Source organism: Manis javanica, chromosome 6 (genome assembly GCF_040802235.1).
Source record: "Manis javanica isolate MJ-LG chromosome 6, MJ_LKY, whole genome shotgun sequence".
In the NCBI taxonomy this organism is placed as follows: Eukaryota; Metazoa; Chordata; class Mammalia; order Pholidota; family Manidae; genus Manis; species Manis javanica.
Window position 1 is genome coordinate 67,782,008 of NC_133161.1, and position 27,762 is coordinate 67,809,769.

General features: G+C 40.5%; 1 protein-coding gene across 5 annotated transcripts in view; it reads left to right on the forward strand.

Annotated features, from left to right (window-relative positions):
• Positions 1-26,763, forward strand: part of SLC25A13 (solute carrier family 25 member 13) — a 177,108-nt gene extending 150,345 nt beyond the window's left edge. For all 5 annotated transcript variants that reach the window (XM_017676680.3, XM_073238804.1, XM_017676681.3 and 2 more), the window contains 4 exons: positions 14,997-15,135; positions 25,002-25,160; positions 25,255-25,345; positions 25,611-26,763. In XM_017676680.3, coding sequence (XP_017532169.2) covers positions 14,997-15,135; positions 25,002-25,160; positions 25,255-25,345; positions 25,611-25,797 — 576 coding nt within the window. In that variant the 3' untranslated portion in view covers positions 25,798-26,763. The remainder of the gene's footprint in view (positions 1-14,996; positions 15,136-25,001; positions 25,161-25,254; positions 25,346-25,610) is intronic.
• Positions 26,764-27,762: the final 999 nt, after the last annotated feature.

The following is a 27,762-nucleotide window of genomic DNA, read 5'->3' on the forward strand; positions in this document are numbered from 1 at the left end:
CTGTTTCCCTAGGTAACTTTTGTTTCATTGCATAAGCACCTGGAGCGTAAGTCAAATAAACTCTGTCTTAGGAAAGAAAGTGGTGTTATATCTACTTTTGAGTGTTACCTTTTCCACAGAGGCCAACAGAACTTTACTGAGAGAATGGATTACATTTTAGGAATGGAATGGAGCTTAGTCTTTAATGTGAAGTAACAACACAGCTAATAACAGCTAAAATGCTTCCTTAAGAAGCAATGGAACAGTTCACATCTTCTTTTTGAGGACAAAAAAATGGTCAGTGAGGCATTGACAGCTAGGATCTCTCCAGCATTGTTGAAAAACATTTTCAGATGGTATAATCACAAATTAAATAATTGGCTCAAGCCTGAAAGTCATTTAGGAATATTGGCTCTACCTGTTGTATCCTAATCAAAGGCATTTGTCCTACTGCATTTGACAGAGTATTCAAATATATTTTTTATCCATATACAAAATGTTGTGTATGTGTATTCATTCATAGTGCATGAGTAAGTCAATCATTGGAGCTACTGTCCATAAAAATCACAGAGTGGGCAATGATGTAGTGGTACATTCTTGTTCATTTTGCTAGATGTTCAAAATACATCTCAACATTTTGAGATGTTCAACAGCTCAAAGGGATGTTGTTTGTTTTTCAAATAAAATGCAAGTTTATGTTTTTAAAAAGTCAACTAATTCAGAAAGGTATATGAAAGAAAGAAAATTCTCTCCACTGCTGCATTCTCTCTGCTTATGTTTTTTATATATCCTGAGGAAGGATATATAAAACAAAAGGTAAAAAATATGTGTGTGTATATGTGAATAGATATACACATGCATACATAGACACAACCACTGCTTATATTTTTTATAAATTCTTAAAAAAAGAAAATCTTTCATTTACAGTAATTATCTCTCTTCCCTCCATTTCTCTCCCTGTTTATCAGAAATTGTACCCATATCTATCAATGTTGTGTGTGCTATTTTAACATAAATGGAATCTTTATAAACACACAATATACCTTAATCTTAAAGCTCTTTCTGCATTTTATTTAATAGCTATATAAAATTTTTTTCTTAAGTGTTTTAAAGGAGCTCCTAATGATGAGTATTCATGTTCTTTCTGGTTTGGGAATATTACAAGCAATGACAGGCTGAACATCTCTGCCTACCAACTGACATACTTTTGTGAATATATACAAATGATAAATTCCTGGCAATGAAAATCATTAGATCATGGGCATTTTTTAGTGTTGTTAGATTTTGTCAAATCGCATTAGTTTATCAGTTTTATCTTGTTAACATGTAAGTACATAAGAATAATATCTTGATTTAGCAGCTTTTAAAAATATCTGTTTATGACGCCTCATGGCGCCACATGAAGAAACCACTGATGAGGACATCTCAACACTCCTTTTCTAACACCAAGGGACATCTTATGGTTTTTATGACCAGCATGGCAGTAGCTATCACCCTTCTGCTTCTTCCACTGTGATCTCCCCTCTGGACTTCAATGAAAGCCATATCATTGGTTTCTTTGACTCTTGACTCCCCTAAATTCATTGCCCCACAGCAGCCAGACTGATGTGTTTTCACGTGTAAGTCAGATTCCTTCTGGTCATTCAGTTCTTTCATTCAACTCACTTCTACTTAGAACAAACCACATGCAGGGCACTGTTCTAGCCATTTAGGACGTGGCTGTGAGAAACCAAGACCCTGCTCATAGTTTAGTGGATAGGAGAAATAAGCCATCAAGAAAACAAATGTATGACATCAGTCAGTGCTAAGAAGCTTGAAGAAAGAGAAGGCAGAAGAGGTGGAGGCAGGATGTAATGGGGGGCACATGTTAATAGGGTACTCAGGGAAGACCTCTTGGAGGAGATGATGTTTGGGCAGAAACCACAGGAAAGAGGTTTGAGAAACAAGGGTGCCTTGTGGAAACTGTGTCTCTCTGGTCCAGCAGCTTCCTACTGTGCTTAAAACTGGAACCCCAGTTCCCTCCCTGCTGGCCCTGTCCTCTCCACTCTTCATTTTGTATCACTCTCCTGTCCGCAGCTACACTTTCCTTTCTCCAGCTCCTCCAAGCCCATTCCCTCTTGGTTTTCAGTCTGCTTGAAGGTTCTTCCCCTCACATCTTAGCTCAACAGACGCCTGCTCAGAAAGACAACCAGGTCATCCGCTGGCATGTCCCCTCTTCCAGTCCCCTCCGTAGCACCCATCGCCATCCCATAGTCCTCTCCGTGTTGTGTTTCCTTTATCTAGGGTGCACTCTGATGCCAGAGACCTTCCTTGTCATGGCTGCTTGTAGCAATTTCTGGCACGATAAGTAGACAGTGATAAATATTTGTTTAACATAGGAATGGTAAGCAAAAGCCAGGTGTTTCCAAGTAATAAACAAGGATGTTAGAGCCCAGAGAGTGAATGATTGGCAAGTAATGGCCAAAGAAGGCCATGGTATTGGGGAAGTTGAATGTTATGACAGTAGCTAATTATGAGAGCTGGTTTTCCCAGTTTCAGAGACATCTATTCATTCAACCAGCAAGCTCAGCCCTCGGCACTGGCGATATGGAAGTAAATCAATGACATGGTTTTAGGAGGAGTTTGCCATTTCATGGGAGCAGTCAGGCAAGTAAACAGATTCTTGGAATACAACACATATGCTGTTGAGGAAAGCTGTCAGGGGTGAGCACAGAGTTATGGAGGGGGAGCTGACCTCAGAGCAGGAAGGCTCTGAAGGGGAGAGGGCTTAAAGGATGAGTTTAGGTAACCAGGTGCAGGGCCAAGTCGAATGGCATGATCCAGTTTGTGTTGGAGGAAGGATAAGTCAGCTTCAGTGTGGAGGATGCCATGCAGGCAAGCAAGACTGCAGGTGGGGAGGCCAGCTGGGAGGGTGGAGGCTGGGGGAGAGGCAGGGGGGTGACACGGGCCTAAATGAGGGCCATGATGGCAGGGATGGAGATGGGGGGGATACATTTGAAGGATGTTGGAGAGTTAGTCTCACAAGGTCTTAGAAAGTGGTCAAAGGTGAAAAGTAAAGGCAGATGGAACAGTAACTCCCAGATTTCTGGCTTGAGCCCCTGGATGGATGGTGATGCTTTAACATTTAGAATTTCATAATATTTGAGAAGCAGCAAGAGCCTTAAAAGGCCCTCTTTCTGATGTTACCTTCATAATTAATGACAGAAATGCAGGAATCTTTGGCAGTTTTGCTGGTGACTTAGGTGGGCAGGGGCAGGGCTAAGACTGAGACTGTCTGCCGACCCCCTGTCCAGTGTGTTTCCTCTGCTGTCCTATTGATGGAGGATGAGAGCCTCACAGAGGAAGGAGACTGTAGGTGCTCTTTGAGGGTCACCTGTGAGTGTAAGAGCTCCAAGCTATGGGAGGGACATCAAGGACAGAATTCAGAGACCTCCCCCGTTTAAGTGGCAGAAGGAGAAGTGTGGATGGAGAAAATAGCAGAAGCAGCCGTATGGAAGAAAACTGAAATGAATAGTGTTGTGGAGTCTAGCTGAGGGATGAGATACAAAGGGGAGGAGGAAGAGGTGAATGGTTTCAAGTGCTGCAGAGACCAGGAGAGATGATCCCAAGAAAAAGGTCTTTGAACTTAAAGGTGGAGGTCAATGACTATCTTTAAGAAATCAATTTAAGTAGAATGGCAGAAGTAGAAATCTATGCTGACCTATTTAGCAGAAACAAACCACTAAACCTAAAGGCTTTATGTGAAAGAAAGGAAAGAGTACAACAGCTAGAATTAAAAATAGAGTATAAGGAGATAATGTTAGGGGGAAGAGGAGGTAAGAAAGATTTATTGTTTGTTTTAATATTGTTAGGGAACCATGTCTGTCTGTAGACAGAGGAAAAAGAGTCACTGAGGCTGGAAAGATTTGAAGTCTGTAAAGATAGCAAGATGGAATGCGGGGCTGCGGCCTTCAGGAGGGACATAGAGACAGGCTTGTGGTGTGGGGTGCACGTGCCTGTGTATGCACACCAACTCATTAGAGCTGATGTTTGTTGAGTGCTTACTGTATACTGGGCTCCATGTTTAAAGCTCTGTATGCTTTGCATCATGTAATCCTTACTACAGCCTATGAGGCACATAGTTTTTTTTTTTTTTAGCTCCAAGTTATAGCTGAGGAAAAAGGAAGGCTTGATGGATTTAGGTATTTCTGTCAGGTCACATACCTTGTGTTGTGTGTAAGTGGAAGGCTAGGTTTCAAACTTAATCCAATCTCTCTTTGAAACGTGAGCTATTACATAAAGATATTGTAAGCCAGATAGGAGAAAGCACATGCCTGATGATTCAGGGAAGTTTTAAAGAACAAGGCTGTATGCTAAGCACAGGTATCAAGCAGTTGGCAGGTTCCGTGTCCTGGTTGACAGTGAGTGTGCTAGGGAAGTGGGGATGGAAAAACTGAGGTGACCCTGAACATCATGAATGTGTGATCACTGAGGGCAGGTTTGTGACATGATTGTTTTGGCTAATTGCTTTTAGTACCCAAGGCCATTTTAAAATCTTGGTTCTTATAGGAGAAAGACTCAATTTTGCTTTGTTATGTTTTTTACAATAAGAACATGTTACCTTAGCACTACATCAACTCTTTAAATCATGAAAATTTAAAATATTGTGTTCTTTTAAGAGAATTGTAAGGCAAGGGGGCCCTTCTGTTCTCTGAACTCTCCTGATCACCACAGTAGCTGTACAAACCACACATGCTACACAGACAGCCTCATAAACTGCCAGGGGAGCCATATTGCTATTCCAAACGATACCTGTTTGTGCTCACTGCAAAGTAACTTTGTGCCTTCCTGATAGCTATGTCAAAAATATCTACCTTAAAATGAACATTTTGGATGTTTTGTCTTACTAGAAGGCAGAATTTTAGAAATTAGAGGGAGCTTGCCAAGTACCTCAAGGGGCCGGGTTTTGGTGTGAACTGCCAACGATATTGGAAGTCATGTTATATTGTCTATATTCTGCTTAAAGACTGCATTAAGAAAAAACAAACTGAAAAAAAAAGAAAAGACTTTTTAAAAGAATCTATCCCTGTTTCAGAAGTGTCATTTAAAAGAAGAGGATAGTAATAGCCCCTATCCATAGAATTGTCATGGGGATTTAACTAAAATAATGCATATAAATAACATAGGATTTAGCAGATGGTATGTATGATATGTAAGTTACTAATTTTAAATTACAGGATGTCAACTAACAGATTCTTGTAGAAATACCTGCCTCCTTCCACTCTGCCCCAGTGCTGGGTAATTTTTGATACTGTGTGGTCAGCAGCCTCCCCTAGGTCAGGCATCGGCAGCCGCCTCTAGGTAAGGTACTATCTTGGACTTCGGAATGGCAAGTAAAAGGAGACACCTTGAAAAATACTATTTTTTTCCAAATAGTGCCCCAAAGGAGCTGAGTATACTGAAAGGGCCTAAATGATTTCATTTTTATCATTCTTCCATTTGTTCACCAAATATTTGTTGAAGACTAACACTCTACTAGTAGCTAAAGTTACAAAGGTGAATATGTATCATTGCCTTCAAAATGATCTGTGTTGAGGGAAGTGAAAGAGTATAGCCATATAATTTTAGTGCCATAAAGTTCTTTTAAAAACTAATTTTAATAGTATAGTTTTTTCAAAAGAAGATTCAGATTTAAAAATGTATGTAACAGTAAAATGTTAGTCTCCTACCTCCATGCTGCAGATAACCTTTCCAGCAAACATTTTTATCAAGTTAGTATTTTGTTGTTGGTTTCTTGTTCTTGCTTTTGCTGAATATGTGCATTAACGCATGTATTTATATTAATGCAGTACTTTCTTATTTTAGGTAAACTTTTGGAATATAATATATAGTTCTTCATGTTTAAAAGTATTGAAAGTGATGCTACTTAACCCACTGTTCATAGAGTGCTCTGAATATATTTTCCAGAAGTGATATATTTCTAGTAATCTACTTTTATATTTCTCTGGTTTCTAATTATGACCAAGGTATGCATTTAAAAGATGGCCAGTTTAAGAAATGTTTGTTGACTATAAAATTAAGAGAATATGTCTTGTGATGGCCAAAGAATCCCATGTGAGGTGTGATGAATTTAGCAAACTAGCATAAGCTTATTTGGTAGCATTAAGTTTTCCACCAAAAAAAAATGCTTTTCACTAATAATAGTAATTTCCTTTATATCAACACCTTTTGTTGAAGATCCTTGTGCTAGGTATTGTATTAGGTACTTTCTATTAATCATTAGATTCAAATTTAATCATATCTTGGTACAAATGTTACTCATATTTTATAGATGAGAAACGAGATACAGATATTTTAAGAGCTTTACCCAATATTAGATAGCTAAGTGACAGAGCAATGATCTGAGCCCAGGTCTCTGACTCCAAAACCTGTATTCTTGCTCCTGCAGTGTCCTACCATTGCTATGAGAGGCAGAATTCAGAGATAGATCCATATTTAAGATGAGAAAATTTGACTATTTCTTTGAAGGCTGTCTACTTCTTCCCTGTGAAGTCATCCTCCTCTTCAAGAAGAGTTGCACATAGAAAGGTGAAACACAAAGAGAACACCCAGCTCAGCTAGCCCATCAGCAGTAATGCTTGATGTTGTAGAGAAATGGCCTTCACTTGAGTGTGCTGAAGGGAATTGAAATAGAGAACTTTTCTCTTTGTCTGACCAACCCATTGAAAACAACTAAAAATGTTGGGTAATACATTTTTAAGTATTTTGTACAAGCCTTTTCAAATTTATGTGTTAGCAAGGAGTATTCAAGCCTAAAACTAGGTGAGGTAAGCAGAACCCTAAAGCTGACTTTGACCTTGAAGGCATTTGCCAAACACCTGAACTTCAGCGTTAGCTTTGAGGACTCAGGACAGCCAGGTACTGCCCAAAGTGCTAAGGTAACTGGAAAGGCTGGGATGAAGGTAAGGCAAGCGAGGCACCCAGGTCACAAGGTGTAAGGAGGTACTTACTCGCAGATGCCAACCTGGCACTTGCACAGCCTTGATAGTGCCTCCTTTAAGTCTCTATTCTTGGTACCACCCCTGCTTTATCCAATTCCTGCTCCTGAAGGAGTTCCTTCCCAATAAAGCTGGGACCTCAAAGGCTTATACATACCTCAGAGTGAGAGTTAAAAATATGCTCCCTTCTCATGTCCCGGGCAGCAAGGAAACTTGCTTTGGTTCTGAGAAGGAGAGAGAAGGGGAAGGGAAAAACCTTTCTCCAAGAATCAGGAACTCCAAGCTTGTTTCTCATGAGTTTGTAGGCTAAGTTTCCATTTCTTTGGTAATATGAAAAACCTCAGGCTGGGAATTTATTTTTAACTACTCTGGAATTGGTAGTTCCCCAAGGTACCTCACAGAGGCAAACAAATCCTCTTAAGAGGAACCCACCATCAGCCCAGACCTTAAAGAATTTTCACAGATAATGTTCCAAGAAAAATGAGCAGCTCACAATCAAAAATCTCAAGTCACATAAGAAAATAAGACACTTCAAGAAGAGATAGCAAAAACAACAGGAAAATTTTAAACGTACAGAGATGTAAAATTTTGAAATTATCAGAACTATAAAATGAATGCTTGTGTTTGTTTTAAAAGATTAAAAAGTAAAAATACCTATAGTGACTAAAATTTAAAATACAACATTTCAAAATTCTGGCTGAAGAAAGAATTAGAGAACGGGAAGATAAGAGAATTATTCAGAATAGAGACACTGAGACACAGAGTAAAGTGTGAGATGGTCTAATAAGTATAAGAGAAAACCAGAAGGAAAGAAGAGATGGCTGAAAAATCTTCTGAACTATTTTATTGAAAGGTATCAATCCATAGATTCAAAAAGTACAACAAATCCTAAGAGTGGTAAATAAAAATAGTCTAGACTGGACACATCACAGTGAAACTGCTGCATATGAAAGCTGAAGAGAGTCTCTCAAGTGGCCAGAGAAAAAAGCAGATGGCCTTTAAAGGAGGCACAATTGAAGTGACAGCCAGCTTAGAGTAGAAGCCTAGAAAACATGTGAATGGGATCTTCACTGTGTGGAGGGAAAAACCTTTCCACCTAGAAATCTGTACCCCGTAAAAATGACTTCCAGGAGCAAGGTTAAAAGAAAGACATTTTTAGATGAGTAAAACTCAGAAAGCATGTATCACCAATAGCTCCTTTACTGAAGGAAATTCTAGAATGTACTTCAGATAGAAGGAAAGTGATTCCAAATGACAGTTTTGAGATGCAACAAGGAGTGCTGAAGAAGAGCAAAGAATTGATGTTTCATATAACATTGCCGGAATTTAAGTATATATGAACTGGTAATTACAATGCTTAATGTTTTTAAAACTAGAAGTAAAATATGTAACAACAATAAGATGGAGCAGTTGCTTATAATTTAAGTGGTCTAAAATGCAAGTATTGTACATGAGGAAGGTAAAGATAACAAAGATTGTTAAGTCAAGTGTGCATGTTGAGATTTCCAGGGTGAAAACCTTTAGACTAGAAATAGACTGTGTAACTTGCAAATAGGTAGTGGGGAAAAGTGGGGGGAAAGAAGGGAAAGAAAAGAAAAATTGAACAAGGACATATTTTACAGATTAGCTTTGTGAAGGTGACATGCTTAGAGACTAAAATTCTGTCTAATAAAACTGGATTTCCAAACCTTGTAAATGATGAAAAGAGTTGATGGCAAAGCATGTACAATAGTAGAAGAGTAGAGAACCAGAACCGACACGGCAGTGGCATTTCCTACCAAAAAATCTTGAATTGCCATGCTTTTGTTAGAATTGCAATGAAGTTAAGGAGAAATCCTGAAAGTCCCTGGATGAAAAATAATAGACATTGCTATTTCATATTCAAATTGGAGTGATTTCAGTGTTACTGATATCAAGTCTCCAATTGTTGGCTGCTTATTTGATTTTAACAGCAATGACACAGTCATATAACAAGTCTTGGCAGCAGTGATATTTCTCAGCGAGATGCTGAAACACCCTGTTCAAATCCAAGGCGCCTAGTCCTAACTGTCTCTTGGCTGGGCAGGCGAGGTGCTGCCAAGCTGTGTATACAGGGTTAACTTGCTTGGTTTGAGAAACAAAGAGGAATTCTAAGGGATCAAGACATGACATGCTGCTCATTGTTTGTAGCTCCAGGATCAAAATATACAATTATACATGCCAAATAAATTCTAAACCTGTAAGGTAGGAAAAGGGGTGGCTCTGACTACAGGTGCCAGCAGCATTAAATAACCTTCTCAGACAAGGTGCACCACTGTTGTCTTGAATGCTGCAGGGTCCCTGGGTCTGGCATTTTCCCCCGTGCTAGACAATGTGCATTCACTGCAGGAGTCTCTGTTAAGCCTCCGTCTCCCAGACCTGCTGGCTCCTGGTGCCCGACCCTGACACAGAGGTGCCTTTGTGAGTGTAATTACCTTCCCCTGTATTAGAAGTGGTCTGTTTAGAGCTGTAGTTGCAGGTATAGCTAGAATACCTACAACTATGGCAGAAATCAGCATGTGAAAAGACCTGTTCTGTCCCTGACTTCTTTATCAGCAACCATCCTTCGTCCTTCAGGACTGCTTTGTTTCCTCAGAGTGGCTGGGCAGGTGTGATACCATCCAAGGTGAGGAGCTTTAAAAGAAGAGAGAGAGAGAGAGAGAGAGAGAGAGAGAGAGAGAGTATGTATGTGTGTGTGTGTAAGCCTGTGTACAAGATACACATCCTGTTGTGTTCTATCTTTTGACAATTTCATGCCAGACAGAGCTGCCCGAGTAAACTTGAGTGGATGACTCCAGCAACTTAAGAATTGATTAAAGCTCTCTTGGGCTTTCAACACTGTCCACATCACACAAGGAGAAGCAAAATAAATAACCCCTTTGCCATGGTGACACTGTGGCTAGCTTCTCTCAGCCTTACTAATTGGTCTGTGTCGATTGCAGTCTATTAACTTGAAGTTAAGTGAGGCCTACCCTGGGAGAAGCTTTCCTAAACCCGAAAGAGAGTGATGTTGAAGAGCCTTCAGAATGATACAGGATGAGAATAGAGCCCAAGTCAATAATTCAACTAGATCTACGTTTTGATTCTAGTTTATGTACATACAGGTCTCCCCGGAGTTGCTTTTTATTGTTCCTACCTGTTATCAGTGGGCCTTTTATTAAAAAAGGAAGAAAAAAAAAGCAGTAATTTCCCTCTTTGGGGAAGGAATGTTTAGTGAATAGTAAGAGATTAGACGATTGCATTTTGCATTTATAAATCAACCCCAAGTGATTTTACTGTGTGCACAAAAGAAATTGGGGGCCAACCGGAGAGTGTGTGAGGGCAGGACGGTCCAGGGAACCAGTGAGAAGGCTTAAGGCAGGAAAATGTGGGCATTTTCTTTCAGGGCAAGGACATTTTAAAGATTTATTTTAGGTGGCACACACTTTGTAATTTATTAATTTTTTAATGGCCAAAGTAATTATTTTCGTGTTGCTGACGCAGGCTCCTGGGCAGCATGGAATGTTTCCCCTCATTATAAAGTTGCCTGTTTAGAATGGCTGGTCACTTAGTAAAAATTGTACGTGGGGCAAGTAGAATTCAAGTCAAACAGGTTTATGTTTTGATGTAGGACTGGAGAATGGGTGTGCAGCACATAGTGAAGGATTTATCAGGGAATCTGGGAGAGAAACATTCTCACTGTTGGAACTTGAAAAGCCCTTTCACATCCTGCTTCCCTTTCATTGTGCTGAGCAGGAGGTCAGGTGTTGCCTGGGGCAGCCTTACAAATTGGCACCTGCCTTTGTGCCTTAGACCTGAAGGAAGTGGTGGGGAAAGGAGGCCAGGGAAATTTAATAAGTCTTTTTCTCCAACCTTTTGCAAAGTTGGCCTTCCTTAGGAATTGAGCTTTGATGCCTGGGGTGTAAGAGAGGTGGGGGTGGGGATGAGTTAGGAGAGTGATTTGCTGCAGGGAGATGCCTCAGCAGGTGCTGGGGTGCTGGGCAGTGGAAGCGGGCAAGCTCCAGAGACGGAGGGAGGCACAGACCTCCTCACCACCATCTGTCGTATTCGTACCACAGCTGGCCCTTGACATGAACTTTCACGGTTCTTACATATTTATTCCTAAAGTGCTGGTCCCCACCCCACCCCTAAGAAGGCAACCTTTGTTTTGGCATTTTTGAGAGACAAGGAAGATTCAGTCGCTGTCTCCCATTGCTTATCACACTGCTACCCAACCACAGAGGGGAGGGTTGTACCAGAGGTCTGTCATACCTCAGTCAGTGGAAATTTGAGTTTTCAAATGGTTTCCTTGCTGAGGCTGTTCCACAAGTTATCTTTCTTCCTTGATTTCCTTCCTTCCTTTTTTCCTCAAGGATTCAGAAACCTAAGAATCGCTTACCTAGTCTAACATTTGCTGTAGTGTACATAAATTATTTGACCACACTGTCTAATCCCCGGTAGGAAAAATGCAACATATTCCTAACCACATTTCCTTTAGTGTTTCACAGTGAACTTCTGCATTTTCCTTAGATTTGTTCTTTTTTATTTGTATTTTGGTAAAGCCATTTTTCTCCTCAGTCACCTGGAGCTGTTTTCACATCTCTGAAAGCATATCACCCCCTTACAGGGCGCTTGTTCTCACAGTGAGACATGATTTATGGTCACAATTTCAGGAAAGGAGGGGGCGCTCCTCAGGAAAACCCAGCAGCTGCTCCGCATGGCCTTCCTCCTCCTCTGGTGGCCCAGGGTGTTTCTAATTTCAGATAATGTCTTCCCAAGGCCTTCTGATCTTATTGAAGCTACATAGGAGTAATTGTTGTGGTTCTCTCCTTATTTACAAAACTATCAACTACATCCTCCTAAGCTCTGTTGTATCCCCAGCAAATTACGTTTATTTCTTTGAAAAACTAAAAGCTTGGTTTTGGTTTCTAATACATTTTTCCAAGGAATGAGTTTCCTTGCAGAAATGACAATATCCCCCAAAGCCTCTCATTTCTCTTTCAGTTGTGTTTTTTTTCTGTAAGAGTTGGCAAAGCCAAATCAGTGCCTTCAGGAACATGTATTAGGCCCCAAGGGACAGCCAGAGATTTTGCTGACTGTTTTCTAAGTTAAATCAGACTGTACTTCCTGGCCCCTGATTACTTACCTTTGAAATAGGCAGCATCTACATACGCCAGTGTAAGAGCATGAAGAAAACTCAGAACCGCATTGAGAAAGTGTAGACAATGTGGAGCCGTGTAGAATTCACTCCCTGTCTGTCTTACAGTTAAAGGATCCTCGGTGAAAAGAGTGGTATTTGGGGTTAAATGAATGAGGTGGTATTTAAGAAGTTGACGTTCCTAGCTTAGCGATCATCAAAGAAGATGCAGAGTGATAGGTGTACCTTGATTGACCAGATGAATAGAGCATTGAGTAGCTGTACCTGAGAGGAATCAGGCCGACCAAGGGGAGGAAAAATGGGAAAGTGATGTCATTACAAAGCTCTGAGAAAGGTGAGAATACCAGGCCTAACCCACTGGAGAGCCAAGACCACAGGTGGCTGTAGAGTGTTCGAAACAAATAGAAAGGAAATATAGGCAGTATGGCTGAGGGTTGACAGAGACATTAGACCATACTGTGCCTCCCTCTCCAGCCCCCACAGAAACGCCACAAAACCACACACCATGAATTTAAGGAGAGGCAAAGGCACATCTCAGACCCAGAGAAGCATGGTCCCAACGGTGAAATAATTGTCAGTATTCCTGCTGAAGGAAATGCTCCAAACACATACGGCAGTTGCAGTGGTTATTTCTGGCTGGGGAAAATTAAGAGCAATTTAAACTTTTAATATTTTTCTGTATTATCTGTGATAAACACTTAATATTTTATAATCGGGGAAAAACATTCTGTAGGGAAAATATTACTAGCAAAAAAAATGAGCAGAGCATACAGACTGAAGTATGGTTCTAAGATACAAAGATGTGGGAGGTGAGATTAAAAGTAAAAACTAATAGATTTAGTAAAGAACAAGATTTGTGGGAAAAGGAATTGAATCGGCCTAAAAGAATGACTCCAAAGTGATTTGTTTCAGCAAGTCAGTAATACAGCAATGTTTATTACTGTACTGAGGGAGCCAGGAGGGAAGAAGATTTAACTGATCTTAGTCTGGGTAAGTTTTTTGGCATGTAATTTGACTATCTTCTAGGCATATGGGCAAGTAGCAGAATAGAGGGGTTTGGAGGCAAAATAAGGAAAAGGAAAAGGAAGTGAAAATAGAGAAACAAATGGTGACAGTGTTAGCCTTTACACAGTAACTACCTGGATTACAATTAAAAAAAAAAAAAAACTAATCCTAAGGAAAGGATTGGATGCTACACAAGGCTATTGGGACTGTGCTGTGGTTTTTCCCCCTTGAAAAGCTGGGGGAGGGGAAAGGGCTGGGGTATCCTGAGCTTTGGACCTGTTTTTGGCACTGCCTTCACGGGGGTACCCTGAGCAAGCCAACCAGTGGTCATTAATAAATGTGCAGTTGATTGACTGACTGTGCTGGGCATCAGTTCGCACATAGATAAAATGAGGAATTCTCATATGGTGGGCTTGTGGTTCTTTTCAGTTAGGCATTTAACAGTTTTGGGGGAGAAAGGGCACAGAAGTGTGGGCTAACTAGCAGAATGGATGTGGCTCTATCTTCTTTTTGGATATCTGTACAAAATGGACAAAGGCATCTTAAACATCTGTGGGCGGGCTGACATAGGAATAGTCAACATGACAGAATCCAGAGTCCAAGCATTTGTTCTGATTGGAAGGATGGGCCAAACTAGGATGACATTTAATAGACTGAAACACAAAAGTACTGCTTATGTTCCTTGTTTAAGGCGGCCAGTAAGTTATTGTAGAGCTAGGTTAATGGCAGTTCATATGAAAAAGACTAAGGGGTATTATTACCCACCAGCTCAGTTTGAGTCAAGAGTAACACGTGGGTGTCAGATAAGCAAAGCCTGTGGTCACAGATGTGTAGTGTTCAGAAGCTTTGACAAATTGGAGCCTAGGATCAGGCAAAAATGCCCAAGATCCAACATCACTAGACCTTGGGTAAATGTCACTGGGTTCAGCTAGATCTGTTGAATCTGGATGGATTCATTATTTTCTTTGAAGGATCTCTGTATTCGGTGGAAAGTTTTAGGTATTAGAAATCTGCTAGAAGAGTGGTACTAAATCATTAAGTGTTAAAAAGGGTGACTTCCTTCCCATTTAGCCAGCCTAAAATGCAATATTTCTCTTTTGTTTTCATTAGAATGTTGTATCATATTTCTGGGTACACATCAATTCTCAGGGCCTCCCCACAGCATTGTTTCAGCACCAGAAATAATTTGGTGAAGACTTTGTTCTAGCTGCTGATTGTTCTACAAACAGCTCTTAAATGTGTAGGAATTATTGTAAATATTTTCAGCTTTAGCACAGGCATTTGTCAATGTTTCATAAACCCTGGGGTGGTCAGGGTATATATCAGAATAAATTAGGGGATCCATGAACCCCTTGCCAAAGGTATGTAATTTTTTACGTATGTATAATTTTTTTCTGGGAAGGAGTCCAACACTTTCATCAGAGTCTCAAACAGTATGAAAAACAAACCCCTTCCCCTGCCACCTGTGTAATTTGTCTACTTCCTAGAGTATAAACAAAGAGACTTGGTGGTTGCTGCCCATCCTCTTAGAACCCTTTCTTACAATGTGACCTAATACAATGTGACCTAACTATCAGTAGGGATTGAAAAGGGTGTTGCAGGCAGAGTTCCAAAAATGTTCTAATTGAACCGTTAGAGTAAATGAGAATTGCCCCATTGTCCTCACACCACACAATAAAATCAGCTGTATCTTTAAAAACAAAATTCAGATATGTTACTTGCAGAGTTTTGTTTTTTTTTTTCCTGTTCCCCTTTCAACTTGTGAGCACAAATTTGGTCTTCTCCAGGAATATTTTGTTCCGAAGTAAGTTCCAAAGAAGCTTGATCTTCTCAATGGGATATGTGTTTCATGTGGTTTTTCTTCCTTTTCAAACATACAGGGTGCCAAAGCATGCTTTCTGCGGGACATTCCTTTCTCGGCCATCTACTTCCCTTGCTATGCTCATGTGAAGGCTTCCCTTGCAAATGAAGATGGGCAGATCAGCCCTGGAAGCCTGCTGTTAGCCGGAGCGGTGGCTGGTGAGTGTGTCCCACACAGCTCTGCTCCTCCACCCCCAGGTCACTGGAATTTTTTGCTTGTACCTCTTGACTGGGTACATACGAGATGGCTCTAGATTGCTTCGAATAGCTACTGAAAGGAAAGGAAAAGAAAGTAATCTTCTGGTAGACTAGATGATTAGACAAGCTTCATTTTTTTAACTACAGGGAAAGCTCATTAAAATTTGGCGCATTTTGTGGTATTGGACTACAGTTCAAGTTCCATTATGATTTCAGTAGTTTGACTTCCTAGCATAAGAGTGATAACTGTTCAGCTAGAAGTTTTTAAAAATTTGAATTCTTTTAACTTAAAGGTGTCCACCCAAAGTAGTACATAAAAACTCATCCAGAATTTAAGCAATAGTTATTATCATTGAGATAAAAGAAATGTAGTAGAACCAGAAACAACTTAGGCCGATTAGATAATCGATTCCTCCAGCTGTGCAAGGTTATAGGGATAGGGTACGTGTGTTAATTGAATCCCAGAGATAAGTGACTGTCTTAAGTTTCTTCAGTGCTACAGTGAAAGTATCAATAGAAAAGAAGATACAGAGGTTGGAATCTACATCCTAATGTAAATTCCTAGAGGAAATTTGATTATAGCCACAGCAGAAATCAGTTCACTCCTTCATGCCCCTCTTTGTCCAGAGACACTAAAAGCTGGAACAATCTGGATTAGCTCTCCAGGTGGTGACAAATATTTAATGAGTTTACAAACCCTAAGGCAGTCAGGGGATGCCTGGACCCAAACATTTTTGATCCAGGTGTTGTTTTCAGCAGATAGATAGTTTAAGCCTCCTGAGAGCACACTTCTGCTTTGAGAAGTCATTTGCTGTCCTGTAGGCCCTGCATGCTGCCTGTAGCCTGGGAGCCCCTGGCAGCGAGAACTCACGAAGCTCCTCCTTAATTCTTAGTTAATCCTTGTTCTTCTAGGGCAGTGATGTTGGTGTAGGAGGCAGGGCTGTCTTTCCCTGGCTGCTCAGGGGCGCTGGCTACGTGAGATCACTCTAACTGTACCAAGAAATCATTTCAAGACTAGAATATAGCATTTCTAGTTTTAATCACAACTTGGCCATTGTCTTGCCAATGGGTTTCAGCCCTGGGCAAGTTCGCTATGGATTCAGTGTGACTAAAGAAATCGACAGCAAAATGTTCTTGGGGTGAAACAGTTATACCCAACTTTATTTCCAGGTGGCAGGTCAGTCACTAAAATCCTGTTGACTCAGAGCGAGTCTGCAGGCAGCAAGGCGATCTCTGCCTCTGGGCCCTTCTGTCTGCACAGCTGTCCTCTGGGCCCCTCTGTTCGCACAGCCATCCTCTGGGCCTCTCTGCACAGTCGTCCCGCACAGCCGTCCTCTGGGCCTCTGTCCTTGTCGCTGCCACCACTCCAGCCTCTGCTCTGCTCTCCTGCAGCCTTGCAGCCGTGCCATCATGTTGTGCCCAGAGCACTGGTCGGAGCTCTTTATATAGAGTCAAAAGCCATGTATTGCCCACAGGTGTGCAGTGAGCTAGACAACCAGGGCCAGGTGAGAATCCTGGCCACGGAAACTCTCATTTTATCCACAGCCATTAACTCACTGTGTCTCTTATATGTAATTTACACATGTGTACATAATAATATTTCTTGAACCATAAAGTTACAGTATAATTTATTTCAAATTAGGTACTTGAAGTAAGGTGGGACCTACTGGGAAGAATTAACATACTACTTCATAGTGCAGGACCTGGGGCAACTTCCTTACCTTCCCTAAGCGAGGTGTCCTCTGCTATAAATGGAGACAGTGATAATTGTACCTCCTGCAGAGCATGCACATGTGGCTCCAGGGAGAGTGCCCATGTGAAGGACTTAGCAAAGTGCCTAGCATATGGTAAATACTCAACAAATGTTAGCCAGTCTTACACTGAATCCAAGAGAATCTGTAAATTACTCCAGAAATCAATGGTGAAATCAGAAGATAAGTATTAGAGCTTAGATCAAAGTCTAGGACTCTCTCCAAGCCTTGTTTTCTTCACACCACAAAAATATCACCTTTAACTCTTCCCTTGGAGAAGATAACTACCCAGAAGCGGTTTCATCTCTGGGTAGGAGTTTCCTAAGCAATCCAGTGCTACCAGAGCTGCAGAAATTACCAGTGGGTTTTTTCCTCTTTGAAGGTTTATTTTCTTCCTTCTGTTTTTTTTACCTTTTTTTCTATTATGATTATGAAAATAATACTTCTCATTGTAAAATATTTGAAAAGTACCAGAAAAGGTAAATAAGAATACACTATCCATTATTCCATGACTCTAAGATAATCACTAACAGTTTTGCTAATTATTTTTCCTCTTGAGTGGTTTTTAACCGAGTTGTGATAACATTATAGATATGTGGTTTTCACTTAATATCACACCTGAAGCATGGTTAGCCATCACAGCAAAATGGTTAATGGCATGTGCTGTGGGATCAGACTACACAGGTTCAAACTGCAGTTTCCCCACTTAGAACTGTGTGATCTGCAAGAGTTAATTTAATCCCTCTCTGCTTGTTTCTTCAGCTGTACATGGGGTTAAAATAGTTCTTAATCTCACAAGATTATTATAGATGAATAGGTATAAATAGATAAAAAGATCTAAGAAAGTACCTTGAAAGTTTGAGCTAGTTTACATCCCCCAGCTGCTGTTATTTTAGCCCTGTAGCCATCATGTTATCTTTCAGAGTTGTTTTCCAGGTACTTTCTATATTAGTTATCTGTTGTTGCATGACATTTACCCAAAAATTTATCAGCTTAAAACAGCAAACATGTATTATCTATCAGTTTCTGAGGACTGGGAGCCGTTTTTCTGAATGCCTCCAGCTCAGGTCTGCCATGAAGTTGCTGTCTAGACATCACTCAGGGCTCTAGGAGCCTTGACTAGCATTGGAGGACCCACTTTTGAGAGGGCTCCATTACATGGCCTTGACAGGAGGCCTCAGTCCCTTGGCACACGGCCTCTCCACAGGTCGCCTTGGCTGTCCTTATGACATGGCAGCTGACACAGCAGCAAGATCAGGGAGGCACAGAGGTGGAGGAAGGGGGGGAGAAACCAAAGCAAAAGCTATGATGTCTTTTATGACCATCCTTGGAAGCCACAGTCCTTCATTTCTACACTGTCCTATTGGTTACATGATGAGCCCTATGCAATGTGCAAGGAAAGGATACAGAGGCAGAGGTGTGACTCCCAAGAGGTGAACATCATTGAGGGCCATTTGGGAGTTAGCTGCCACACTTACTATAGAAAGAACACTTATTTTCATTTTATTGTCCATCTTCCCCTTGTAGGATGGAGAAATAGAGGACAGACTTTCACTGTTTTTTTCCTTCAAAGAACAGATCAGCTACAAAGATTGACAGTCTTTTGTGTTCCACAAATCTGTATAAACTGAATGAGAAATAAGCTACTTTATTAATAAGAGATACCAGTAGCCAGTGGCAAATGTCACAACTGCCATTCTCATTAAAGTTAGGGAGAAGATAAGGATGTCTCTATGATCCTTATTTTTTCACCCTTATTTTGGAGGTTCCAATCAATGTCGCAAAATAAGAAAAAGAAGTGAGACATAAATATTAGAAAAGAGGAAATGAAGCTTAACCATTATTTGCAAATGATCGTTCAACTGCAAATCCAAATAAAAATTCCTAAAAGTCTATCATAATGAATAAGAAAGATTAGTAGTGTATTTGGCTATAGGAAGAACAGAAAAATCTATATGCAGTGATAAGCAGTTAACAGACATCATAGGAGGGGGCAGTGTGCCCAGCTGCACAGTGCAGAACCTTGCTGGCGTGCTCCACCAGAGCACTGAATTCAGTGTTGCAGAGCAGGAAGACTTGGTCCAGACGGTGCCCAGAGCAGCCTCGTCAAAAAGGGCAGCAAGCCCAAAATGCACATCTGCATGGCTGGTGGGTAAAAGACAGATGAGGACCCTACATTCTTTTTTGTGGATACCAGTGAAACCAAAGGCATTTCCTCGGGAGAGGGGACACTGATGGAGTGTGTGTGGAATCCCAGGAAGGGTATCCCAGGGCCAAAGTCATCTTTGCTGTCATTAGGGGAAAGGAGGAAAGCTTATCTCAAAATAAGCTGTATAAATAGTAGTTGACCACTGACTTACTTATTATAAAACAGAAATGTCACATGACTATTTTTATAAATTTTATCTTATAGAAAATGTTTTTGTACATAAAAAGTATGTTATTATATACGTATAATTTTTATATTTTATATTTAAATTGACCTCCTATTCAGAATTCATATATTTTTGCTGAACAATTATAAATAAGATGGGCCTGGGACTAAGATGGATCATGCTTTCTGTGTTTTGATGGTTATTTCAGTTATTCAGTAAGTACAGTCTTACTTTTTTCCAAATATTTGATTCAACTTGAAGTTAAATTGCTTTAGTAATAGTTTAACAGAGGGTGGTTGTTGGTACCTCAGAGCCTATAGAATATTTAAGTTTTTTTTAGGTTTATGTGTCTAGTTATAAACTGGGAATATCTTTAAATACTGGGGAATCTACTCCATTATTTCACAGGGCAGAGTAAGACTGATGCTTGAATTTGTGTTTAGCAGCCAAGGTACCTCAGTATGTCAGAAGACGAGAGCTAAGGGGAGCTTGAAATTGAGAAGGCAAGTTCTAATTCCCTGTAATGAACATGCTGCTTTTAGAGTAATGAAAGGCATTTTCGTTATGGATTTTATGGATAATATCAAGTAAAGGACATGCAGTACTTCTCAAATTTTATAGAGTGCTCTAAGATACCAGGGGATTTTAATTATCAGACTGATGAGATACAGGAACAAGTCAGACTAGTAGTAAAAGTCATCTTGTCTTTGAATTAATTAGTTTAGACTAAGTTGTAATTCAGAAATACTCTTTAAAAGCTGTTGAATACACAGATATGGAAGTGTTATATGTTTGTGACTATCATGATGTTTTCGCAAACATATTAGAATTAAATTACTAGAGAAGTACTATTGAAACAAGGAATTAATTACATATGTGGACATAAATCTTAAGATAATTTAACAGCAATTCTTAGATCCTTTAAAAAAAGTAATGACTTTGACTCAAAGTCATAAATGAAGCATATCCATGCATCTCACCTCTGCTCCCAGATACCTTAAAATGTCAGAAGATACATCTTAAAAACACCTCTTCAGTACTAGAAAATATTAGCCCCAGCCCTCAGAAGGCAGGAAACAGAACCAGATTGACTCTGAAACTGAACGGAAAGGTGCACAGTCCAGAGCACTTGCAGGAAAAACTCCTCTCAGTGTAAGAGCAGAACCAGAGAATTTTAATCTGAGTGAACAATAGAATGCCTGGGGCATGGGGGAGGGGGGCGTGGTTAGGGTAAATCATTAAGAGTTAAAGAACTGCATTCCTGACTGAAAGGTGGGCTTGGTTCTCTTTCCTCTTTTTTATGTGGAGCTTCAGGCAACACTTGAATCCAAGCTAAAGCTGAGAGCTGTAATCTAAAGAAAGGGACCACTTGCCCTTAACAGAACTATAAGAAAGCAGGGCAAGACATAATTGAGATAACCACAGGTGCAGAAAATAAACTAATGGCAGCTCTTCCCAGGAAGAGTATAAAATAATTTATTCTGCTTCCAGGGTGAAGCTCTCCATGTATCAATGACTTGGATGGTTCCCCCACCTTAGCCCCTTGCACCCAGTTAACAGGCATTCCCCCCATTCACAAAGCCCATAGATGATCCTCCCGTTTAGGAGAACTGACTCAGGCTAAGGTCAAGCTCTGCATAACACTAATCAGTCTAGCCTTTGAACTTGAATATCAATAGACAGCCAGAGGTCCTCAGACAAGAAGGAACAACAAGGTAAGTAAACAGAAGAATTACAGAGAAAACAAGTAATTTAGGGAACAGAAGAGAGCTTTTAAGAACTATAATTAGGGTCCTCAGAAATAAAGGAATAATCAGTAAGGAAGCTTTCTTGAAAATTAATAAAAGGATTGCCAAAATTAAAAATCCATGAATGGTCTCAGTGATGGAATGGATATGATCAAAGCCCAAATTAGACATCTGGAAAATAAAGTCATGCAAAGAAAAAACAACTCTACAATATAGAGCAAAAATACAGAGTTGAAAAATGAGAGAAAGTTTAGGAGACTTGGTCGGGATGAATCCAGGAGGTCTAACATCTGTTTAATAGGGGATCCCTGGGGAGAAGTAATAAGGAAAGAAGGACAGAAAACAAATCAGAAATAGGAGTTGACTTCTCATCTGAAATATTAGATGACCTTCAAAATGTCAAGGAGAAGATGTCTTGACCTTGGGTTGCATTCCCAGGCATAGGCGGTAGAGGTAGGGCAAATCTAAGTTCACTTCTCCTGTGGCAGAACTCAAAGGCTACGCCTTACAGACTTCTCTGAAGTGAGTTTAAGAAAGAAGAAAATTTGGTATATACAAAACCAAGCCAGTAAAAGTTAAGAGTAGGTCTAAATAACTGCTGACTTCAGTATGTGTATTTTTATACAAGAACAGTTGTTGGAAGACAGTTAAAGAACAAAAGTCAAAGTGTGTGGAAGTCCTCACCTCACTTGTGAAGGATGTAAATGCTCATTAATTATATGCACTTTAAGTATTATACTTATATTACAAATGCACAGTATTTAAGTAAATCAGTCAAAAAGGTAGAGATCAAAAGGGAAACAACTAGAAGCAGAGAAAATGAAAACCGTAATATAGGATTGCAGAAATCAGTCTGATAACCACAATTGAATGGATTCAATGCCTCTGATAAAAACCAGTCCTATTAGATGAGGTGTGAAACTACCTGAGGTTTGTGAAAACAGTAACAAGGGAAAATCAAAAAAGAAACTAGACTGAAGAATATGTACGAGGCAATTACCAACAGTAAGCACATCCAGCAAGATTACTGGCAGGCCAAGTGAAATTCAGGGTTTGAAAGTGGCTTTTGGAAGCAGAGTGGCATGTTTTACACTTGTAAAAAATAAAATTCACTAAGTATCATCAAATAAATAAAGAGGTAAAGAGGTCATCTCAAATTACCAGATACCGAGTTTATTAGAGGAATTGCAGTATAGGGAAACACATGCTGTCCTAAGCTACAGGTGGGTCCAGTGAGGTTTTGGGACAGACTGTATTTATCGGCAAGGGGTGCAAAGAGAAGGAAGCACAGCCAGAGTCCAGGCAGCAAGTTCACTGGCTTGAGGATGAGGAGAGATTTTTGTGGGAAGTTCTTTGGTCAGGAGGTAAGTCTCTGCCTTGTGTAAGCGAGACATACATGGGGAATCAGTTTCTCAGTTCTGCAGTTCCATTCTTCTGAGGGTGCTTGTGTGAGAATCTCTACTTCATATCCTCCTGTTCTATTTTAGCTTGAAATCCTTTCACAGCCTATTGGCATCATCGTCCATGTATCATCAATATAATATTGCCTTATAAAACCTAAATCTAAAAGTCTGACAAGAACATGGTATTTTCTCATTACAAGTGAGGATCTTTATACTTCTCTTAGGAGCTGATCCATCAACTAAATAATACAGGTAAAGATGCAAAGGGATTTGTAAAACTCTAAAGCTTGATCCCAAATAAAGAGATACTAACTTTTTATCCCCAGAGAAAGAAGCACCTTCTTTACAAATACTAAATATAGTGGGATATTTAAGAAAATCAAGGATGACTCACCCTAAAATTATATTTTGCAAGTCATGCTTTCTCTGTGTTGTAAATGAATTTCTACTCTGGGCCCCCTTAAAGAGTTATTACAATTTTTTATTGGCTGGAGAGCACTTGAAGTTGTTCCTGCCACAGAGGAAGTGGTGCCCTCAAGGCCTCGTCATTTGTCTTATCACTGAAGCATAACCTGACTTCTTAATCAGTGTTCCCTTCGCTTTTTGGAAACTTGGGGGAGACCAAGCAAGTTCGCTCAGTCTTTGACAACCCTGGTCTGAAAAACAGCACCTCTCCGGTGGCCAAGCTCTTCCTGGTAGAGCCTGCTTTCCCGGCCTTGGTGTGGAGTGGCCTGCTGCAGTTGTCCGGGTTGATTTAGTAAATCTCTGCACCAGAAATCCCCTGTCCGCAGAGACACCCACATTTCCTCCTAGGCCCTTGCCACTATCCACCCAGGAAGGATGGGAGCTGGGGCTGGAGAGGATGAAGGTCCTGTGCAGCCTCCCCTACTTACTGCCAGCCCCTGCCACACACACATACACATGCACAAACACACCAAAGAGTTTTGCCAGGCAACTTACTAAACACCTTCACTCATTCCTTTCGTGTTTTTATTTCACTAATCACTGTCATTCTTCCCTGCCTACCCCCCAATACTTCCCTTTTTTTCTGTAACCAGGAACTATTTATGAAAACAAGTAGACTTTCTGCCCATTTTACTGCTTGTGTCATTCACATTCACACTCTGACATGCCTGCTCACTGCTGTAAGGAGGATTTTACTGCGTATCTAAAACCAGACAGCCTTGCCGACCTTTTTCTAAACCAGGAAGTAAAATGAAATTGGTGGTGTGAACACAGTGGGTTTCTAAGCATTTTTCTTGTTTCCTTCCATTATGTTGGAGAATAAATTCCTGGCGCGGTTAAAACAATTCCTCCAGGCTAATAGGAAATCCAGGGTGATTTATCCAGTGAAACAGTGGATATAAAGTGAGCTTTTTCACATGCAAAAATGTGATGCATTGTACAAAAATGGTTACTTAAGATGAATGTTTAGGAGCTCAGTAGAGATGGAAGAGGAAGAGACACATCTTAGGACTATAAATCCAAACGCGTACTATGCAGATTTTCCCAGACACACACGCACACAGTGTAACTTTAAAGCTGTCTGTTAGAAGGATGCGATGTAGTTGTGAGCCAGACCACGTTGGTTTGGACAGAAATTCTTACAGAATTATTAAGCCTTAAAAAAAGCAAAGGAGATTTATGCATCTGCATTTGACCAATTTGGTTTGGAATAGGTTCATAATGGAAAAGTAATAAAACCATAAGAGACAGTGTCTTCTGAGCACAGTCTCGCTTTTAAAAAATCTAAACATGGACTGCCCCATTTTGGATAAAATGACTGTAGAAAAATTTCCCATTGGTAATTCTGGGAGGGTTTTGTTGTTGTTCTTTTTTATTGATTATCAGCCAGTATAAATTTCAAGCTTTCTGTCAAACATTTTCTCTGGAGATGTCAGTCATAGGAGAAAGGAGCCCTACAGTGTTACCTGTGGGAGCCTCCTCAGCTGGCCACCCCCACCGCCACCCCCAGCACACACACGCACGCACACACGCACTCACAGAATGCTTGGTCAGCACTCAGTCAGGTCTTTCTCTGGTGTAACTGGAAAGTCCGGGTTTGGAGGATCAGGTGGTCGAAAGTGTGAGAGGAGGCACCTCCTGTGCCTGCCAGCAGTCACAGAAAAGCACGAAGAGGAAACGCATAATAAGCTTCACCTCTGAAAAATCGAACCAAATAACTTTTCGCTTTTCTGATTTCAGTGGGAAAGCAAAAAAAAAAAAAAAAAGACCTTCTCCATTGGTTCTGAACCACTCACCACTTAAAGTAGTGTCATTGATAAATAATTCCTCAGTACCAGCTAAGAATATAAATGTAACAGATGTAGGCGGATAACTTGGAGAAGGGGCGGTGAGTGTGTGTGGGTATGTCTAGCCTCCTTCGCTGCACACGAGATAGTTGTGGCGGGGCTCCCCGGAGAGGACAGTGAAAGAGGCCTTTGATTTCATCAGATGCTTCACTTTCTTTCCACAGCCATCAGTTGAAAGCACAGTTATTTTTATATAGTGAGAATGTGAACAGACTGCGACGCGTTGTGTTTGCTGCAGGTATGCCCGCGGCATCCTTAGTGACCCCTGCTGATGTTATCAAGACGCGGTTGCAGGTGGCCGCCCGGGCCGGCCAGACCACTTACAGCGGAGTGATAGACTGCTTTAGGAAGATCCTGCGGGAAGAAGGACCAAAAGCTTTGTGGAAAGGAGCGGCTGGTATGGAAATAGTTTGTTCTTGACTAAGCCATTGGTATCAGGTAAAAAATAAAAAAATCTAATTCTATCTGTCATTTCCCTATTTTTTTCAAAGCTCGTGTGTTTCGATCCTCACCCCAGTTTGGTGTGACTTTGCTGACGTATGAATTATTACAGCAATGGTTCTACATTGATTTTGGGGGAGTGTAAGTATCATGGTAAATCTGCCACCAAATGTCAGCTGATACTCAGTCATCACTGAGAAAGGTACAACATATAGTCCCTGTGATGAACCGCGAAAGATGTAGGAAAAACACTGAAATCATGCTACTAAACTCATTTCAAAGGAGAACGTGCAGCTAACTCGAATTAGACACAGCTCTTCACCATGATCCAGATTTGAACACTTTGAATGCTGTTTTACCAAGTTAAAAAAAATAAAAACGCAGATTCTGTTTTCTCCTTCCTTAGGAAACCCATGGGATCAGAGCCAATTCCTAAATCCAGGATCACACTGCCTGCCCCCAATCCTGATCACGTCGGGGGCTACAGACTGGCAGTTGCAACATTTGCAGGGATTGAAAACAAATTTGGACTCTACCTACCTCTCTTCAAGCCGCCATCCTCCATGGCAGCGGTCATCAGTGGGGGCCGATAGGAGGACCAGCCCCAGACATCGCTGTGGCTTTGCTGTGACTGCGGCAAAGAACACCCCACCTCGAACAAAAGCAGTTCTTCAGTCCTCTCACTTCCATCTCTTCTGTAAATTCAAATCAAGGCTTTTTCATAAGGTGAAATCATTCATTTTCTGTGTGTTTTTTTAACAAGATCATTGTGAAATAATTCATAATTATTCTTTGGGCCTATGTTCACAGACCTTTGTATCTGATATTTACTGGGATGGTCAACATAAACAAGATTTGGGGGAAGGAGCAAGTCTGAATAGAAATTAGAGCGATTCTCCTTGAGATTAGGGTTATAGTTCCAGAGAGATTACTGAAAGGCAGCCGTGATGCTCAGAGCAAAATGTTGCAGGAATGTTTAAACTGGTAGGAAACTGAGGGCATGTTTATAAGAAGAAACACTGGAAGAAAGGAAAACATTATCCGAAATAGCCAGCCTGGCTTCAGATTTTAAACATGCACTAATTCTGTCTCTGGATTATATTATGAAGCTTTTATGTGAAACATCTTTTTTTGTAATGAAAACCACATTGAAGATGTTTAATAATCATAGTCTTTTACTGTTAGCAAGACTACGAGAGAGAAGTCTTTGTACTTGAGGGAAATCCTTTGGCATTTTATTCTACAGACAGAGAAACCATGAGATACAGACCTCTCCTGGAAGTGCTACTTTTGGATACCTGCTCATATGATGCACATGTGCTGGTTACTGCCTGTCTCAATAAACACTGTGGAAAAATGCATGCCCCCCGTTACTGGTACCTACCTTAATCCCCTCCGGTCTCCCATAATTGGCACCCACTTGCCTTTAAAAATCCACTTAATCATGTAAGACAAATATATTCTAATACCAGTTTTCATTTAATATGTGGTGTCTTGTGTAATAATGGTCAGACGGCTCATGTGTCTGTGAAGAAGGAAATAAACTATTTTTAAAGGTATGGAATTGTTTGCTCTTGTGTATGTTCCATGGTGAATGACAATAATACTTGTCATTGTTGGGCTCTGTATGTTTTCAATTGCAGGATGATTTTATTCCTACTGGCATTGATATAGTCTCGTGGTCTTCCAAGGTAATGTGTACCCTCATTTTCAGTGCACCATGTTCAGGGTAAGAGAAACTACATTTAGCCCTAGATAAGCCAGGAACCTAGCAAGCGGATATGTTTGTTCTCTTCATCCTCCGCACTCTGGGCAATTCTTTATAGTGAGAGAGAAAGTAATACAAAGTTTCAGTTGGGCATGAACACTGGTCCACTGCCATGAAATGGCAACTCTATTTTTTTCTCTGGCTCTGCCTCATGCCAAAACCATATCCCATGTATCTGACATCTGATAACATTTGACCAGCATTATGATGATTTGGGGAAAGAAGCTGTCTTGAACAGAATTTGGAGTTCTTAGACTATAGTCATGCTCCTAAAGAGGCATCAGAATCAGTTTGAACTTCCTGAGTCTCTGAAATTTCCTTCCATAAAGGTCCCCTTCCATTTTTCAGTCTCTGTCTTGCTTGTAGGTCAACAGGTTGACATTCAAAGTTGGAAAGAGTCAACCCCATGCGTGTAATCTAATTTTTTTTTAAGTGAGCAAAAGCTCTGTTATCCTTACCAGAAACAGGACAAATACATATGTTGCTCCCTTCAAGGTTTGAGTTTGGCAAAACCAAAGAGAAAACGCCTCCCTCTATCTTTTCTGACTTCCAACCCCTCTCAATGTGAGAAGTGATAAATTTTCATATTTTGATCTCAAAGACCAGTCACAAAATTCCAAATATGTCTTAGAGATTTGGGTGGTGGTACCAAAACAAAGTATTCAAGCTTTGGCATATTGAACATGGAGGAAAGTCCCTGACTATAAATTTCTCTGTTCCTTTTCTTCACTTGCTTGAAATTTTATAGAAGATCAAATTTTCATGTTATTAACACTGACCAATGTCTCAG